Source organism: Prionailurus bengalensis, chromosome A1, assembly GCF_016509475.1.
Source record: "Prionailurus bengalensis isolate Pbe53 chromosome A1, Fcat_Pben_1.1_paternal_pri, whole genome shotgun sequence".
In the NCBI taxonomy this organism is placed as follows: Eukaryota; Metazoa; Chordata; class Mammalia; order Carnivora; family Felidae; genus Prionailurus; species Prionailurus bengalensis.
Window position 1 is genome coordinate 196,583,915 of NC_057343.1, and position 19,940 is coordinate 196,603,854.

The 19,940-nt window shown below is 48.5% G+C and overlaps 1 protein-coding gene across 1 annotated transcript in view; it reads left to right on the top strand.

Moving 5' to 3' along the window:
* FAT2 (FAT atypical cadherin 2) overlaps window positions 1-14,673 on the top strand; it is an 84,310-nt gene extending 69,637 nt beyond the window's left edge. The window contains exons 20-24 of the mRNA XM_043599381.1: window positions 2,751-2,896; window positions 6,857-7,298; window positions 9,181-9,334; window positions 10,999-11,456; window positions 12,783-14,673. Of these exons, the coding sequence (XP_043455316.1) occupies window positions 2,751-2,896; window positions 6,857-7,298; window positions 9,181-9,334; window positions 10,999-11,456; window positions 12,783-13,315 (1,733 nt within the window). The 3' untranslated portion in view covers window positions 13,316-14,673. The remainder of the gene's footprint in view (window positions 1-2,750; window positions 2,897-6,856; window positions 7,299-9,180; window positions 9,335-10,998; window positions 11,457-12,782) is intronic.
* Window positions 14,674-19,940: the final 5,267 nt, after the last annotated feature.

The following is a 19,940-nucleotide window of genomic DNA, read 5'->3' on the forward strand; positions in this document are numbered from 1 at the left end:
GGACCCGCTTAGGGATGTTGGCAAAGGGAAAACGGCATCGCCTCCCCTTCACCATCGCCCCCTGCCTGGCCTGGCCTACCTTTATGGGTCTCCCCAGTTTGCATTAGGGAAATTCTTTCTCCAAAGATTTGTGGGCTTTTTCTAGGTCCCACTGTGTTCAGGCTGGGTGAGCTACTCTGGGTGGGTGGGGGAGGGAAGGGTTTCCCTTCTGTGTCTCTTGCCCCAGGGTTGCCTGCAGGGAACGCTGTGCTGGCCGAAGGTTCTCATGTGGTCACCTGGCACCAGACAGAGGAGGTTCTAAAATTCATGCTTATTCAGAATCATCTGAGGAGTGTGTTTTTTAAAGAGAACTGCTCCTGCGTATCACCTCCAGAGTCTGTTATTCAGAAAGTCTTGGGTGAGGCCTAGAATTGGCATTTTTTAAATAAAGTTTTTAGGGGCGCCTGGGTGGCTCAGTCGGTTGAGCGGCCGACTTCGGCTCAGGTCACAATCTCGCGGTCCGTGGGTTCGAGCCCCGCGTCGGGCTCTGTGCTGACAGCTCAGAGCCTGGAGCCTGTTTCAGATTCTGTGTCTCCCTCTTTCTCTGACCCTCCCCCATTCATGCTCTGTCTCTCTCTGTCTCAAAAATAAATAAATGTTAAGCTGAGGGTTGATGGGGGGTGGGAGGGAGGGGAGGGTGGGTGATGGGTATTGAGGAGGGCACCTTTTGGGATGAGCACTGGGTGTTGTATGGAAACCAATTGGACAACAAATTTCATATATTGAAAAATAATAAATAAATAAATGTTAAAATAAATAAATAAATAAAGTTTTTATTTTAATTCCAGTACAGTTGACATACTTTATGTGTTACATTAGTTTCGGGTGTACAATAGAGTGATTCAGTAATTCTATACATTACTCAGTGCTCGTCATGATAAATGTATTCTTAATGCCATCCCCCTATTTCTCCCATCCCTCCCCCCACTTCCCCCCTGGTAAACTTCAGTTTGTTCACTACAGTTTAAAGTCTGTTTCTTGGTTTGTCTGTCGGTCTCTCTCATCCTCTCTCTCTTTTTCCTTGGAATTGGCATTTTTAAACAGCATCTCAGGTAGTTCTGAAGCAGGTGGTCCAAGGTCTACACTTGGAGAAATATTAGAGAGGCTGGCTCACCAATCACCAGAATCAATTAGGGTTGTGTTGTTACTTCTTAAAACATTTTGGTGAAATGCGGCACACAGAAGGATCCATGGACCCCTTGTACAGCCCAAGTAATTTTCACAAACCAAACACATCCGTGTAACTAGCACGTGTATCAAGGATCACTTCTCGGGAACCTCCCTTGTCTCCCTGCCAGTCGCTACACCCATCGTGGGGAGGTTTTTTTAAATGCAGACTCTCGGGGCGCCTGGGTGGCTCAGTCCGTTAAACGTCCAACTGTTGGTTTCGGCTCAGGTCACGATCTTGCGGTTTTGTGAGATCGAGCCCTGCTTCGCCCCTTTCTGTGCTGACAGCGCGGAGCCTGCTTGTTATTCTCTCTTTCCCTCTCTTTCTGCCCCTCTCCCCCCTCACTCTGCCTCTGTCTCAATCAAAATTAAAAAATACACTTTATAAATAAATAAACAAAATGCAGATTCTCTTGTTCCTCCAGAACTACTGAGTCATACTCTCTGAGGGTAGAGCGTGGCATTCTGTATTTTAAAACTCTCTCCAGCTGGTCCTGATATTCAGCCAGGTCTGAGAATTCCTGATCTCCATCATCTTCAATATCCCATCGAGTAATGACCTACTACAACGGAATTGCCAGCATCAGAGAGTCTTAGACTTAGAGTATAACAGACTCTTAGGATCTTGAAATGCCATGTGCCTCAGGCTTTCTGGTTCTTCCTTCTCCTCTTGGCTTTTATTCTCTCTCTTCAACAATCTGGGAGATCTGGGGCCTATACAGCTGCTCCCCTTGCTGGACAACTGATAAGCTTATCCACACTGAGGTTTTAGGGATTCAACAACTGAACTCACTTCTGGGGAGAGTAGTAATCTGTATAATGTAGCATTTCCCAAGGCAGGCCCACAAACGCTATTTCCAAGGGCTTTGAGTAGGTGGTCCACATAAGAGGGTCCCCTGGTCAAACAAGCAGGAGAAACTCAAGTTTAAGTGAAGACTCCTTATTCTGCAACTGTGTGTTACCAATTGCTACAGGGCAACGTGCGTGCAGGACTTTACAGAAGTTTGGGCCCCTTCCTTTATCGAAGGGTCTTCTCCACCTGTCACAGTGCTTCAAATGGTTAAGAGCTTACTCAAATGGTTACCTTCCTAATGGTGAAGGAGACATCCTGAGGCAAATGACCTTTGTGGTATTCCTGAAATCACATATATATGCAGAATCGTCTCCAATTCTACCTCCTTCTTCCCCCAGTGATGTCAAAAATAACACAGAAACTACGTAGGGTAGAAATTTTCATGTCCACACATTTCATTGGTTACATTTCCAGCTTGATTCTTGCTTTCTTACTGGTTTGGGCTCACAGTTCCTCCCTCAAGCTGGGACCCAAGGCAAGAGTTTCTGGGGCCAAAAGAAAGCGTGCAAGGTGATGGCCCGTGTCTAGCTGCATGGCCCTGGACAAGTAACCCCCCACCCCCAAGAAGCCTCATTCTTTCATCTATAAAATGTGAGCAATGTCACCCAAGGGTTGAATGAGACAAAAGTCAGCTCGGGGACTCCAAGGGGACCTCTTCATAAGGAGTTGACATCTCTGGTTGCTTCTCCAGGTACCGCCACAAGGTTCAGCGGTCAAAGCTTTGGACGGTACCGTCTTCCAGAGGCTCAGAACTGGCACATCCGGTTCCGTCTGAAAACACTCCAATCACAGGCTGTTCTCCTGTTCAGCAATGAGACAGTGTGTATCTCCCTGAAGGTAAGGCACTACAGCCTGAGGGATTTCACGTGGGTGTGCCAGGCTGTTGGGGGGCAGCAGGGGGAAGAGCCAAGAAGCCCAATTTCTGGCAAAGAAAATCCTGCATGGTTTTCAGGGATGATAGTGTGACTACTGAGTTAAGATGCAAGGCCTTCCACTTGTGAAGGCCAAAGCCCCCAACCTGGAGATCTACATCCAAGGACAACCAGAGGTCAGACTGCTCTCTGGGAGGAGAGGGAGCCTCTGAAGATAGAGGGAGAAATGGATGAGGCCACCTAGCCAGGGTGGTTTTTTGTCTGTTTGTTTTTGTCACTTTTGCTGCGTAACAGACAAGTGTTTCCCAAGATGGGTGGGAGGCTGGCTACACCCAGGTGCTCAAGGCTACAAACCCAGCATTAAGTTACATGGACTCACATGGAAGAAAAGTGAATTCTTTCAGTCCCTCTGATTACATCTCATAGGACATCTCAGTTTGCCTGCCTCCAACACTCAAGCCAATCTCCCAGGTTGACAAAGAAAAAGACGTTGGCAGCTAGTAAGAAATTATTATGCCATAAATATTTAGTGACCATCTACCTAGTGACAGGCACTGTTCTAGATGCTTGGGTCTCATTGGTGAATAAGACAAAAATATCTCTCAGAGTTTTCACCCTACAAGGGGAAGACGGACAATAAATATAAATATAATGGCTCAGAAAAGTATAGTTTGTCCAAATGTGATAAGTGCATTGACTTAAAAAAAAAAAAGGATAAGGGGGATCAGGAGGGTGGGGGGGGGGTTGCAGTTTTAAGTAAGGTGATCAGGGAAGGCTTCGCTGAGTTGATAAGTGAACCATAATGTGAAGGGGGTGAGGGTAGACATCTGGAGGAACAGCGTTCTAGGGAGAGGGAATAGCAATGCAAAAACCTTTTGGTAGGAGAATGCTTAGCATGTTTAAGGAACATCCCAGACATTAGTAGTAGGAGTCGAAGTCAGATATATAATGGGATGAGGGAATACCTATAAAGTTCTCATAGGCCACTTAAGGGCTTCAGATTTTATTCCAAGCAAAATGGAGGGCATAAGAAGGTTTGAGCAGAGAATTGACATGATGTGACATATTCAAAAGGGTCGCCATGGCTCCGGTTGATAAGCAACTTTAGAGAAACAAGGATAAAAGCAGAGGGAACCAGCCAAGAGCCTATTGCAATAATTCAGGTGAGAGATGGTGGTGGTCTAGATCAGGGTAATGACAGTGCAGTGGGAGGAAGGGTTCAGAATCGGGTAGATTTTTGAAGGTAAAGCCAACAGGATTTCCTGACGAATTGAATGAGGGCTGGGAGAGAAAGCAAGGAGTAAGTTTCAGCCTGAGTAACTAGAAGGAATGGAGTGGCTGCCAACAGACCCTGGGAAGGCTATGGGTAGAACAGGTTTGGGGAAGATTGATAGCTCAGATTTGGAGGTGTAAGTCTGAGATGCCTATTGAACTTCTAAGTGGAGCTGGATAAACAAGTATAGTGTCTGTGAGAAAGGTCTGGGGTAGAGATGAAGATCTGGGAGCATTCGGCATATACTTAGTATCGAAAGCCATGAAACTGAGTGAGATCACCAAGGAGTGTAGATTGGAAAAAAGATTAGACCAAGGATTCATCCTTGTGACACTTCAACATCGAGAGGCCTGGGGGAAGAGGAGGATCCAACAAAGGAGACTGAAAAGGTGCAGCCAGTGATGTGGGGGGGAAACCAAGAGTATCGTATCCAGGAAGTTGAATGAAGAACACGTATCATGAAGGAAGGAGGGACCAGCTGGTAATGTGCTGCTCTGAGAGGTTAAATGAGATGGGAAGTGATATTAATCATTGGATTTGACAACACAGAGGTCACTGAATACCCTGAAACCAGTGGTTTCTGTATCATGGTGGATGGTGGGTGGAATTTTGCTACAAAGAGGGAGCAAAGAAAGTGATATCTCATGGGAGAAGTGGGTTCAAGACATTTTTTTTTTTAAGATCAGAGCAATAACAGCATTTTTGTGATGACTGGAATGGTACAGTAGGGAATGAACAATTTGTGATGTAGAAAAAAAGAAAGTTGATGGAAACTCACCCTTGAGGAGGTAAGGGGGTTGTGATCTAGTGCATGAATGGAGAGACTGGCCTCCACCAAGGTGGGGAGATGTGATGGTAAGAGTGCCGATAAGTCCCGACCTGGTTGCTAAGAGCAAGGATGGGGAGGGGAGAATCAGAAGTCTCAGGAGGGAGAAGTCGTGAGAATAGTCATCTGGGAGAGTAAACCGACTATGGAAGATAGCACCATAATTAGGCACCATGAAGGGCTCATTTGAGACTCACGGTCATGAAATTAAAGAGAGGTCAATAAGCAAGCCTGAATGTTTTTCTCCAGCCATGTTTACCTCCATGATGCTCACATACAGTTGGGGGACGGTTGGACTTTACCAGATTTGTGGGTTTGACAAGTGACTTCTACCAAGAAAGAGAGGACAGGAACTTGGCTATGGAATTTAAACTGGATAAGGAGCCAAGTGAGGCCCTTACAGAGGTTGAGAGACAATGGAAAGATGATGGGACCAGTAGATTTGTGGTCCTAACCAAGTGAAAGGAGTGATTTAAGGACAATGTTTTGAGTCTACATTCTGTAGTAAGTTTCCTTTTTAAGTATATAACGGTATAGGTAGTATTCAAGCAGGGCAAAAATTGGGAAAGTGGGGTACAAACAAGTAGCTACTTTTATAAAACACTGGATTGGATTTTCAAATTTCACCCAGAAAAAGCTCTACACAGCCGAGTAAGCAGAAGTTCTATCTCTTGGCCACAGTAGTCCTATTTCTTGGGCTGAGGTAAACTAAAATGATTTAACCTAGTGTTTTCTCAGATTTCTTGATTTCAGGACTTTTCACACTCTTAAAAATAATTGAAGATCCTAGGGAAGTTTTGTTTATGTGGGTTACAGCTATCACTATTTTCAGTATTAGAAATTAAAACTGAGAAATGTTAAAATCTTTATTTATTAATTCATTTAAAAAGAGGGGCGCCTGGGTGGCTTAGTCAGTTAAGCGTCTGACTCTCAGTTTCAGCTCAGGTCATGATCTCACTGTTCGTGAGTTCAAGCCTCACATCAGGCTCTGTGCTAACACTGTGGAGCCTGCTTGGGATTCTCTGTCTCCCTCTCTCTGCCCCTCCCCTGCCCTCTCTCTGAAAAATAAATAAACTTAAAAAAAATAAAAATAACAAGAAACTTATTACATGTTAACACAAATACCATATTTTTGTGAATAATAATTACATTTCCAAAATTAAGAAAAAAGAAGAGAGTGGTATTGTTTTACATTTTGCATATCTCTCTTACACATGTATGGCTCAACAGTAGGCAGCTGGATTTTTAGATGTACCTCTGTGTTCATCAGTTGTGGTAGCACATGTCTGGAAGTCTCCACCGTACATTCGTGAGAGAATGAGAGGAGAAAAGGCAAATAATGTCTTAGGATTATTATAAAAATGGTCTCTCTCTGTGGATCCTCTTGAAAGGTCTTAGAGACCTACTTTGATTACAGTGGAACTGTTGAAGAAGGGGGGGGGGGCGGTGAGGGAGGTTTTTGGTGTCCCTGAAGGCCAATGTTGAGGAATGTACTACAAAGGCCTGCAAAGAAGAATCCAAAAGACACGGTCTCAGCCAGCAAGGTATCTCTGGGCCTCAGTTTCCTCATCTGTGAAAGGAGATGCCATCCCTACCCAGATCATCCATGGAGTGTGGTAAGGGCCAAATGAGACCATAGACAGAAGAGTACTTTGAGGGCTTTTATACTCCACAAAGACAATGTCTAAAACAGCCTTAAAAGTCACCAAACGCTACCTCCCTGACCCATGAAGACACAACCGACATTCTTTGCCCGGGCAGCTTGTTAGCAGTGCTCTTCCAAGGACTTCTTGGCTTTGCTGATGGCATCTGGGCTTTCTTTGCAGCTGGTGGATGGAGTGCTCCAGCTGGAATACCGTTGCCCAGGTGGTTTCTATGGCAATCTTTCCTCCTGGCTCCATGTGAATGACCAAGAGTGGCACTCCGTTGTGGTGGAGGAGACAGACACTTCCCTTCGCCTCTTGGTTGACAGATCCAGCGACACCTCCCTCATGCTCCCAAAGAACTGCCGGGGTCTCAGGCCTGAAGGGGACCTCTTTCTGGGTGGCCTTGTTCTCTTGAGTTCTTCCCCAAATGTGTCCCAGGGCTTCGAAGGCTGCCTGGATGCAGTTGTGGTCAACGGAGAGGCACTGGAGCTGCTGGTCCATGGCAAGAAGGCATCAGGCTTGCTGGAAAGGCAGGCCCTCACCCAGTGCTGCGTGCACAGTGATGACTGCAGCCAAAACCCATGTCTCAATGGCGGAAGGTGCTCACAGACCCGTGGGGCAGGTAAGGGCTGGAAATGACTCCAAGGCTTATCCCAGGAGGCTCTTCAGAAGACCCTAGCCTGTTGACCTAGCAATCATATATCACTGAAGAGTTTACAAAGTATGTTCCTTCAGCACAGCGCCATGAGGGAGAGAGGGCGTTGGAACAAAGTCACCAATGGCTCCACTTTACAGCACAGGAAACTGCTGGGTTGTGTAAGGGATACCCAGATTGGTGAAAGGCACATGGCTGTCAGGGGAGAGAGGCATGTTTGGGGTGTAGATCCCAGTAGAGCACTCCTGCCCTCTGATTCCAAACGTCTCTCTCCTCCCCTTACTATCTCTTGAGTAACGGGTTGGGATCTGCTAGGTTTACACCACGGGGAGGCAGGAGTCTTTGTTCTTCCTCAACAAGGACTGACTTGTTTGGATGAGACAGGCACGAACAGGGACCTCTGGTGCCACAGGTTGAGTTCATCATACACCGAAGGGTTAACATTGGTCGGTACCAAGTTTCTCTTTTTTATTGCCTTTTAATCTACACTCAGCTGCCTTTCCCCTTCCCCAAGCCCATAGGCAAGGATTTAAAGTTTTTAAATGAGTTCTTGCAAACTGTACATTATTGGTTTTGCACATGCTTGAATTTCTGATTATGTAAGTGATACGTAACCTTTTACACTGGTCCATCCACGCTGCCACAGTTCGTGTCCATTGCCACAGTACCCCAGCATGCCCACGCGCCCTCATTCTCTCTCCACTCAGCTAGCGGCGAGCACCCTGGTGCCTTCAACATCCCATCTCCATCAACAATGCTGCATGAATATCCTCACACGTATCTTCTTGGGAACCTGCAGGAGAACTTCCTCCAACACGCGCACACACATCACGCCCAGGGATGGGATTCGCATGCCCAGAGAATGCAGATCATCATTTTGACTCAATAGGGCCAAATCGCTCTTCAGCGTGGCCACACAGCCCGCACTTTCGCCAGCAGGGCATGAGGCTCCTATATCTCTGTCAACACTCGACATCCTCCCGTTTTCTCATGTTTGCTCGGGTGATAGGACTGTCGTTTCCATCTGCGAAATATCGAAGGAGGCCAGCCCTCCTGTCTAGCCGCACTACCAGGCAGCCGTTATCTTTCACCCTTGTGCCAGCTGCCTCCTGCTCTCTCATTTCTCTGCCCCCACCTGCGTTTTCCAGCAGAGCTCCAGAGGGATCTTTATACAAAGCAGGTCTGAGTGCATCCGTTTCCTGCTTGGAACCTTGCAGTGGCTTCCCCTTGCTGTTAAGATGGAGTCCTAACTCCTAATTCCTGCATCAGGCTCTTGGCGGTGCTCTGGCCCCTCCCACCTCCCTGGCCCTGCAGCTCCCACTGTCCCTTGGCTCCCTAAGCTCTGTTGTTCAATGGTGATGACTAATATACCAATATTCTACACAACTGGTTCAATAGGTCGGAGTCCCAAATTTGCCATTTACCTCCTGTGTGAGCGCGAACAAGCGTCATATGTTCTCTGTGCCTCATTTCCTCACCCGCCATCAACCTGTACCTGTTGAGGATGACATAACCAGCTTCAGAGTTGTTATGAGGCTCAAATGGGCTAACACTTGAAGATTCTTAGAACGGTGACCAGCACTGAATAAGCGTTGTCGGGGACGATGAGAAGGATATCCACCCCTATTCTTCAGATGCCGGTCCTCCGAAGACTATAAGTTGTGTGAGGGCAGGGAATCATGTCTTCTTGCCCAGCAGGGCAGCACACGGTGCTCGTCACAGAAAGAGGCATTCAATAACTAAACGTGAACACGTGGGTCTGCAAACATGCCGAGGCCTCCCCTCTGTCCCGGAGGGCCTCTCAGCCTGCAGCTGCCTGACTGTCCCCCCTCTCCTCCCTCCCTCCCAGGGTATGTCTGCAGGTGTCCCCCACAGTTCTCTGGGAGGCACTGTGAACAAAGAAGGGAAAACTGCACTGTGACACCGTGCCTGGAAGGTAGCACTTGCATCCCCTCCCCTGAAGGAGCCTCCTGTAACTGCCCTCACCCTTACATGGGAGACAGGTAAGCATAGCGGAGGCCACCTGCCATTGGCTCCTCACCCTGGGTTTGGCCCCATGAGGGAATGAATGACGTCTGCACTCTGACCTCCGGAGAAGCCAATGGGAGACCAGGAGTGGAGTGCTCCAGCGACCTGGCTTCTTGGTCTTTTCCATGGGTGAGGCTTCTCCCTCCAACCACCTGCATCAGAGCACTCAGAGGAGAGTTCTTATTAAGATTTCTCAAGCCTTATTCTGAACCCACTGCATCAGACTCACTAGGTGGGGGTTCACGAATCTATACTTCTAATCAGCTCCTCAGGCTTTTCTAATCTTTGCCGAAGTCTGAACATGGCTAAAGTTCTTACTCTCTTGCTCTGGACTGCGACTTCTCAGAAAGTGGCCCGGGGACAATGACTCCTCTAGACAAATGACTCCCCATTGTCCACTAGGACAATGATGCACTGTTGTGGGTCTCGAACCCCACTGTAAGCTACCTGTGCCTTGTATTATGTTGGCCTGGGGGAGTCCAAGAATCCTCAGATCCCTAGAATCCTAGAGGTAAAGAGGCCTGGCAATTATCTAGGTTTATGGCTCCCCAGCTTGGGAGCCTTTAAAAAATCATCAGGGATACTTGTGGAAAATACAGATTTCTGGGCCTACTATATCAGAATATCCAAGGAGTGAGGCCTGGGATTCTAATTAGAACAAGCTTCCAAGGGATCCCCTTGCTGTCAGTGTGTGCCTAAGATAGCCACTGATGTAGTTCACCCACTCACTTTACAGATGGGAAACTGAGGCCCAGAGAAGGAAAGGGCTGGTCCAAATCCCTCCACGTGTTTATGACCCAAGTCCTTTCTCTCAGCACCTGGCATTTCTGGCCTCACAGCGCACCTCTCTGCAGTACATGTGCCACAGGGTACTTGGGTACTTCCTGCCTGAAAGTGGGGTCTGCATTTTACAAGAGGAACTGGGGAGGACAATGTCTAACCCCAAAGGACAAACTGTTGGTGGTGAAGTTTTAGACACTGGGACTCAAGCAGGTTGGAGGAAGCCTTTCCCAATATCCCTCAAAAGTGGACAAAACTGACCACAGAAGCCTCCCTCCTATGAGCCTTGCTCCATGAAATGCCAAGCTGACGGTGATCAGAGACGTCATACAATTCCAAGTACTCTCTCTGAACAAGTTGTCCAATGTAAGGTCTGTGCAGGGTCACGTTGGGTTTCTGTGACCTCCTGAAGAACAGTGGGTAACACTGGCACCCTGTTGCCATGGCTGGGTGACTGCTGACTTGTAGCTGGGACTCTGACATTATTGCTGAGGACAGCTGGGTATGTTGGTTGCCTCGACCACAGTATACGATTGGAAGTCTCACCTTAATGATGGAGAGTATATCCAAAACCTAGATCTCATGAGTGGGAAATAATGGATGGGCCTAGAGCCTAGATTCCAAATCTAGGTCATGAATGAACATGTAACTGACTCCCACACCCTACTGGTGGAGGGTGGAAAGTTCTAAACTTGATACGTGTGACCATTACCAACCCTTTTCTTTTTTTTTTTTTTTTTTTTGGTTGAAAATCGGAGAAGGTGGGCTTGAGTGTAGGAGTCCATAAATCTTTGTGAGAGGGGACACGGAAAGGGAAGTGTAGTGACTCAACCCCCCGACTACTTCTCTGTCTCTGCAGGTGTGAAATGGAAGCAAGGGGCTGCTCCGAAGGTCACTGCCTAGTCACCCCTGAGATCACAAGGGGGGACTGGGGACAGCAGGAGATTCTAATCATCATAGCGGCCCTACTGTTTATCGTTTTAAGCACAGTTGGGCTCCTCTTCTACTGCCGCCGTTGCAAGTCCCACAAGCCCGTGGCCATGGAGGACCCAGACCTCCTGGCCAGGAGTGTTGGTGTAGACACCCAAACTATGCCTGCCATCGAGCTCAACCCCCTGAGCGCCAGCTCCTGCAACAACCTGAACCAACTGGAGCCCAGCAAGACCTCAGGTCCAAATGAACTTGTCACTTTTGGACCCAGCTCTAAGCAACGGCCAGTGGTCTGCAGTGTGCCTCCCAGACTCCCACCAGCTGCAGTCCCTTCCCACTCTGACAATGAGTCCATCATAAAGAGGACATGGTCAGGCGAGGAGATGGGTCAGTATAGCCAGAGGCCCTTAGCCTCTGGTATTGATGGAATACAGTCGTAGACTTGAACGCTCCATTACGTGACGCCACCATCCAGTCTATCCCTTTGGGATGGGATATGAAGGGATGTGTTCAAGGTCACAGTGGGCTGGACCAGATGCCAGGTCTCTGGCCTCAGACTCTGTGGCTCATTCCATTGCACCATGATCCCCTCATCCACATTTCAATTCATTCCAGAGGATTGATATCTATGGCAGAAGCCTGTAGACCCTGGATAGGGGTGAATGGGATCCTGGGGGTGAAGGGGGGGCGGGGCTTCTGTACCTTTAGGCTTTTCTTTTTTTTTTTTTTTTTTTTTAAATTTTTTTTTTCAACGTTTATTTATTTTTGGGACAGAGAGAGACAGAGCATGAATGGGGGAGGGGCAGAGAGAGAGGGAGACACAGAGTCGGAAACAGGCTCCAGGCTCTAAGCCATCAGCCCAGAGCCCGACGCGGGGCTCGAACTCCCAGACCGCGAGATCGTGACCTGGCTGAAGTCGGACGCTTAACCGACTGCGCCACCCAGGCGCCCCTAGGCTTTTCTTGAAAAAGGAAAGAGCAGTAGTCCCAACTTCTGGCCATCCAGTCTGGAGGTACAGCAGCCTTGGGCCAGACCTGGCTGACTTACAGGAGGGACCTCTCACTTTTGGCTCACTAGGAGGTGAATTCGTAAAGTGCTGTATATTTTCTGGTTTATTCACCAATAGTCGAAACAGGTATTTTCATAAACTTTTTGCTGATAGGGTAATTTGGGGCTCAGAAAAACACAGTAACTTGTTCTAACTCACCCAACTATTTAGTAGCAAGGACAGAGCAAGGACCAAGGATGCCTGGTCTCCAATCTTCCAAGCCATATCTTATTTAATCATGCTCTGTGATAGATGCCATCACACCCCCCAAACCGTGTGTCTGTTTCCTTCAGTCAAGGAGATGTAAGTTACCGGTAGGAGCTGGGATGGAGTCTCTGGCCCCAGCAGCGGGGTGTGGGCCGTGTGGAGTTGTCCATATTCTTCCCTTATTCACTGACTCTTGGATCATCGGCACATATTTGCAAGAGGAGCTGGCTTTGGGTTAAACCTTTGGCCGTGAAGTCGGCCGTATTGAATTCTAGATATCAACCTAAGCTGCCAGAGACAACACGACGTAGAAAGCCACATTACCCGCCCCGCGCCCCCCCCCCCCACTCTTTTGCCCATTTCTACCACATGCTGAATCATGTATAGTACCTTTAAGGCCTGCGGAAACCTTTACCAGGGAAACTCAGAGCTCACCCTAACTTTCCATTTTCTTTCAGTGTGCCCAGCTGGAGCTACGGTCTGGCCCCCTACTTTCTCCAGGAAGGAACGCTGGGACTACCCCCACTCTGAAGTGACCCCTGGCCCTCTGCCACCATCGCCTCACCGCCACCAGACCCCACCCGTGATGCCAGACCCCACTGGCCTCTATGGGGGCTTCCCCTTCCCACTGGAGCTGGAAAACAAGCGGGCACCTCTCCCACCCCGTTACAGCAACCAGAACCTGGAAGATCTGATGCCCCCACGGCCCCCCAGTCCCCGGGAACACCTGCTGGCCCCCTGTCTCAATGAGTACACGGCCATCAGCTACTACCACTCACAGTTCCGGCAGGGAGGGGGAGGGCCCTGCCTGGCAGAGGGGGGCTACAAAGGGGTAAGTATGCGCCTCAGCCGGGCTGGGCCCTCTTATGCCGACTGTGAGGTTGGGGGTGGGCATCCCACAGGGCGGGGCCAGCCCCAGGCTCCCCCCCACTATGAGGGCTCTGACATGGTGGAGAGTGATTATGGGAGCTGTGAGGAGGTCATGTTCTAGCTGTCCTCAGAGGGAGGCAGGTGAGAGGCCATGGACTTGGCATCTTCCTTCCGTCTTGTACGAGTGAGATGAGCGTGGCTGGAAAAGGGGAGGGAAGCCCCCAGTCCAGGCCGCCATGCCTTGAAACGTGCTCTCCCAGACCCCCGGCTAGCCCCTGAGGATGGAGGGAAGCTGAGGGAAGAGCTCCAGAAATAGCACCAGGGCCCCCCCGCAGCAAGGGGCTGCGCAGAGCAGTTGACCCTGGAGAAACAGGACACACTGATTCCTGGGATGGACAAGAGGCAGTCTGTCTGGCTGCCTGCCACCTCTCAGTCCCCAGGGAGGCAGGGCCTGAACTACTGAGTCCGCTCTGCCAGGGTGCACCCTTACACCTACTCACAGCCCCATTCTGGAGGCAGAGGCAGGTCCGTGCCTGACACGCCACAAAGACGGGGCCCAGGCCCCTCTCTAGGGGCTGAGAGGTAAGCAGTACGCAAGCAGGGACCAAGCCGGCCATGCACCCTGCCTCATTCATACATTACTCCAGCATCTGCTCCGTGTCGGGTACTGTGCTAGGCCTGGGGCACGATGTGAATGAGGGCGACAAGGGTTCCCGAGGAGCGTCGCTTGGCTCAGTCTCCTGGGGTCCCACTCGAATCCAGATTGCAAGGAACTTGCTCTGCCTCTGTCAAGTCCCATGACCTTCCTCCAGCCAGGGCCGGTCAGGATTCGTGCAGCCCTGCGCCTTCTTTGTTAAGGAATTCAGACCTCATGGAACTCTGGGTTCTTCACCCCAAGTTTCTCAAGCACTTTGGGCCAAAGGCAAGAAGGACATAATTCTTCGTTTTTAAAATTCTTAGGCACTTTTCAACCTTGCTGTCTGGATGAGTTGCCAAAGGGATTTTCCTTCCCTAGACACAAGGAACTCAGAACTCCCACTCAGGGCATCAGGGCAGTGGGGAGGCACGGAGCCGGATGCTCTGCCTTTCCCTGCCTCTCCCTGCCAGCTCAGATGCCTGCCAATTGAAGTGTTACCTGCAGTGACTCAACCCTATGCATGGAGGGTCAGTGTGGGCACGTGTAGAGTGTATGTAGCCAGGAGCGGCAGTGACCGGGGTGGCCGTGCCACTCTCTCCCCTGCCAATCCCTTTCTCCGGTCCACTGCCTTTTCATGCGTGTTGTTTCTGGAGACAAAAGTCAAAAGGAAGAGCAACAGAGACTCTCACCCACCGGGTTGCTGCTGATAGTGAGAGGGAACTGTGTGGGGGTGTATTTGCGTGACTGGTTCATAGCTGTGCGTGATGGTGTGTGTGACGGGATGACTGGTTTACATTGGTCATTTGTTGTTTTTTAACAATAAAGTATCTTTTTTACTGTTATTTTTCTGTGTCACTTATCCTGTTTGGGGCTGGGTCAGGGGAAGGGTCAAGGGTCTACGGGCCCTTCTGAGCTGAGGTTCATGGAATTTGGGGGCTAGGAGGGACCCCAGAGGTCATCGAGCACCGTGATTCCCAAACCTAGCGAAATGGCTAAAATGTAAATTTGTGAGCCCCCAACCCAAACAAAATCAAAACCTCTGGCAGCAGGGCCCCGAACACTTGGGAAAAACGCCTCCAATTCCAACACAACTGCCTTCAGTGAGGGAACAAGTCCACCAGTCAGCAGGTCGGGGAAAGGCCCAGGACGAGACTGGAGGGCTGCTGACCCCCGGCCAACACTCTCTGCACCTCACAGAACTGGTCGGCGAGAGGAGACTTTCTAGCACAGGCCTGGGGGAGCCAGCCCTCCCGGTGCCCAGAGCCAGTCTATGGCTGGGCTGCTTCTCCACGGCCTGCCCGGAGGCCCAGCTGGTCCCGGGCTACTGTGGTCCACGTAGGCCCTGCAGTGACACTGAGACTGGAAAGCCCAGTCCCTGCCGCCGCGGTCCCAGTGGGGTGGGCAGAGAAGACACATCGTGGGAGGCACCACCGCACATTGTGGCTCTGAGGCCAGATAGGCTGGGCTCCAAACCCCTCTGCCACAGAGCAACGTGGCCCCGGGCAGGTATGAATTGGCGTTCCTACTTTTAGAAGCATAAACAATAAATGGTAACCTATGCTAGGAAGTAATACTAGATAGTATATAGATCAGATTAATTTATCAGAGCTGTGCAGGAAATCACAAACAGGCTAGTCCGGTGTTGCCCAGACTTCTGTTGTTTTGCTGACCACTTTTATGATTTTTGCCCTAATAGAATACCACCTGTGCCACTGTTTACTCAATAATTTTCTTTCAGTGCGTTCTGATTTGAAAAAACATTTGTATTCACCCCAAAATGATATATGGATAAACTAAAGGATTTGAAAGTCGGTATTTGTTTTCTAGAATACATGAAAACACATAAACATTCAGATTTTTTAAATGACTGTCCAGGGTCCACTTTGGGAAGCGCAGATCCACTGTATCTTCATTCCTGATGTGCCTTATCCCCAGGCCCACAGAGGAGAAGGGTTTGAGCTCCCGCAGGTAGAACTTCATAGGCGTGAGGCCCACAGTCAAGTCTGCACCCAGCCTGGGAATCTCCCTTCAACACAACTTGCTCTCCCCCTGGATGGGGGAGCCTCTCTCCAGACAGCCCCGTTTTCCAGAACAGGCCCCCTCTTTCCCAGTCTTCCTGAGCCTGCACCTTCATGTACCAACCAGCAGAGGGCTCTCTGAGATCAAGATCAGCCTACTGAGCTGTGGAAGACCCGAAGGTTTTTAGGGCAATTTTCCCATCTCAAGTCACTGGGGCTCTGGTTCCAACCATCCGAGTCTTACACAGCACAACAGTGGCAGAGAAAGGCAGACAGGCAGGTTTCCTGACTACCGGGCTGGGTGTTTTTACAGTTCACCATAATCATCTTCATTCCCACCTCTTACTGGCACTTGCTATAGGACAGGTGCTGTGAAAGCACTTGGCATATCTTGTCCCATTGAATCCTCACAAAAACCTCATGAGGTAAGTACTGTCACCTCCAGTCACAGACGGAGGAACGGAGACACACGTAAATTAAGTGGCTTGTAACTTACATTAGTGACTTAAGGTCACCCAGTTCACAAGTGACAGGGCCGGGATTCAATATGGGGCTGCCTGACTCCCGATCTTGGCTTTACATTTGGGTTCATGAAACAAACTGCAGGGGGACATCAGGGGATTGAGGGACAGCAGCAAGGAGGACTGAGAGGCTTCAGTCTAATGAGTTCAAGGCCTAGAGTGTCACATTATTCTAAGTGGTATTAACAGGCGAGTGTCCAGATCCTGGGAGGTGGGGTCTGCTCGACTCTGGGGTTCAACCCCAAGCCACTCCTGTGATCCTGCATCCAGTTCTGAGGCCGGATCTTAAGAGTGCCACAGCAACCTTGAGTGGGGGCTAGAGGGCAGCCAGGAGGGGTGGGAGTGAGGACTCACAATCATGTCCACGGTAGAAGGGTCGCTGGAATTCACCAGACAACAGCAAAGGAGTTGTGAGCCTGCTCATTCAGAGGGCCGTGATGGGAGGCCGGGCTTGCACCACTGTACCATCACATGAGGTTGATGAAGGCCAATGTATCTTCCAGAAATTGGAGCACTGCTGGGGGGTGGGGGGGCACATGACATCCTGTGGGGAGGACTTATCTGGGGTGGAAGAAGGGTAGAGCCAAAGGCCTTGGGAGGAAAACCATTCTCATTTGGAAGGATGATTACAGATATTTGAAAAGATAGAAGGGGGAGAAAACAGGATATAAAGGTTTGAGATACGGAGTGCTTTGCCCAAGGCCCACGGCTAGTTCAGTGTGGAACATCAGGCCCATCTTCCTGGTACCCCACGGTGAAGTGGTGAATGCCAGCCTGTGGGGGCACCTGGCCCCAAGTGCTGGACAGCCACCCATGCTGCAGTGTCTAAGGACAGACTTTCAAAGACCTCAGGCAGCCTCTGCCAGCTCTGTCTTGAGGAGAGGCGCCAGAGGTCTCACTGAGTAAAAAGCAGGGACTTTCTCAAGGACCCCGCTGGGAAAAGACAGACATTTAGAATTTTCTCAAGATTCCTCAACAAATCTCCAGGGTCGGACCAAGGAAAGGGCTTGCTTAGATTGATGCAAAACTAAAAGTAAATATAGTGACATCAGCTCTTTGGAGGCCAGGCACTATTCCCTACTCAAGGAAACCACACAAACCAATTAGTCACCAGCTAATTCCAGATACATAATTAGCCCCGCACAGACAAGCACGGGGAGATCTAGCCTGATCTGATCCTTGCTCAGGAAGCTCATGATCTAGGGAGTCGCCAAGCAGTCACAACTGTCCAGCATAAGTGGACATGAAGCTACCCAGATAAGGGATGTTACCGCTCTGCTGAGGAGGGAACCATAAATTCTGACTGACGCGGCCAGGGAAACTTCTAAAGAGGAGCAGCCATCCGAACTGGGCCTTAAAATTGAGCTTCAGATTTAGCACAGAGAGAAGGGCCAGCCAGGCCTAGAGGTTTTAAGTATTTGGGCAATGGCGGGTAGTCCTGGTGGGTTGAAGTCGGAATGTGGGAGACTAGGGCCTGGAAACATCCTGTGTCCGCTGAGGGGTGTTGAGAGACAGAGTGAGTGGCAGGGAAGATCTCACGGGAAGTATAAGGTTTGGAGCCACACAGACCCGGCTCCACAACTTAGAAAGTGTGATCTTGGTTAAGTCGTTTAACCTCTCATGCCTCAGTCTCAAAAATGGGGACATTACCAGCACCTCCCTTCACTGGATGGGAGTACTGGAAGTGATAATAATGATGCTTAGCGTAAGCATAGTAAAGGTTCAAAAGACGTTAGCTATTTTATCACTAATATTAAAAAGTCAGATCTTTTCGTAGTATCCATAACCACACACTTACCTTTGTTCCATGGCCAGATTAAAAAAAAAAATCCATTACCCCAGCTAGGGGTAAGACAGGGCTAAATGTATTAAGGTAGTAGTTCTCAATAGGAGAGGGGGATGATTTGAACCCCCCAGTCCCCACGCCCGCCCCCTCCCCACCCCCCCCACCCCACCCCCACCCCCTTCCAAGAGTACCTCTGGCAATGTCCGGAGACACTTTGGATCACCACAACTGGCATTTAGTGGCTAGAGACCAGGGATATTGCTAAACATCCTATAATGAACAGGATATTCTCCACAACAAAGAATTATTCACCACCAAACATACATAATACCGAAGTTGAGAAACTGTCCTAAGGAAACATATGCGGGCTTTATGTAGCATTACAGCAGCTGGGAACCTGGCCTGAGGCAAAAAAAAAAAAAAAATACTCTCATGCCAAGAACAGCAGTTATGGCAAAATGGTTTTGTTCATTTACAAAAAGGCACTATTCTAGAGTCTACATTTGTCAGACTAAATATCAGGGTGAGTCCAAAATAACAGATAATCCGACAGTATCTAGAAAGAATGATATACCATGACTAAGTAGGATTTACTCTAGGTAACCAAGGCTGGTTCAATATTGAAAAATCAATAAATTTAATCCACCATATCAATAGGTGAGAAAAGAAAAATTGTAAGATCATATCAAGTGATGGAGAAAAAAATTAACAAAATTCACCCATTCATGATTTTTAAAAAAATATATATCTCAGTACAGAAACAGAGGAGAACTTCTATAAAAATCTGAAAGCTTAAATCATACTTCACGGTGAAAGACTGAATGAATGTTCTCTCTGTACAATCAGAGACAAGCCTAGAATGTTTACTCTCACCACTCTTTTCTTTTAACATAGTGCAAGAAGTTCTAGCCATTGCAGTAATAAGGGGGGGAAAAAGTACACAGAACAGGAAAAAAGGAAATATACCTATCTCTACATGCAAAGAGCCTGACTGTCTACACAGAAAATCCCAAGAAATCTAGACAAAAACTCAAAGAACTATTAAGTGAGTCAAGACAGGTCATAGGACACAAAATTAACAAATATCAATTGCATTTCTATAGAGTACCCATGAACACATGGAAATTGAAATTAAAAACATATTACCATTTCCATTGCTCCAAGAAAATTAAATACTTAGGTGTACATCTAACAAAACATTTATAAGATCTGATGAATGGTTAAAATAAAAAATAATGATAACATCAAACGCTGACAAGGATGCAGAGAAAGTGGGACACTCACACATGGCTGATAGAAATGTAAAATGGTACAGCCTCTCTGGAAAGTGGTTTGGGAGTTCCTTTTAAAACTAAAAATGGGCTTACATACAACTCAGCAATTGTACTCTTGGATTTCTATCCCATGGAAATGAAAACTTGTTTTCATGCAGAAACGTGTACATGAATGTTCACAGCAGCATTATCTGTAATAGACCTGGAAACAATGCAGATTTCCTTCCCTGGGTGAGTGGTTAAACAAAGTGTGGTACGTCCATACCGTGGAGTACAACGTAGCAGTAAAAAAAAAGCAAACTATTAAAATAGGTAACAACTTGAATGATCGTCAAAGAAATTTTACTGAGTGAAAGAAGCCAGTCTCAGAAGGGTGCATACTGTGTAATTCAATTTATGTAACATTTGTGAAATCACATAGTGATAGAGACGAAGAACAGATTAGCAGTTGCCCAGGGTGAGGGATGTGGGGGAGCGCAGGAGGCGAGTGTGGGTACATAGGGGCAGTGT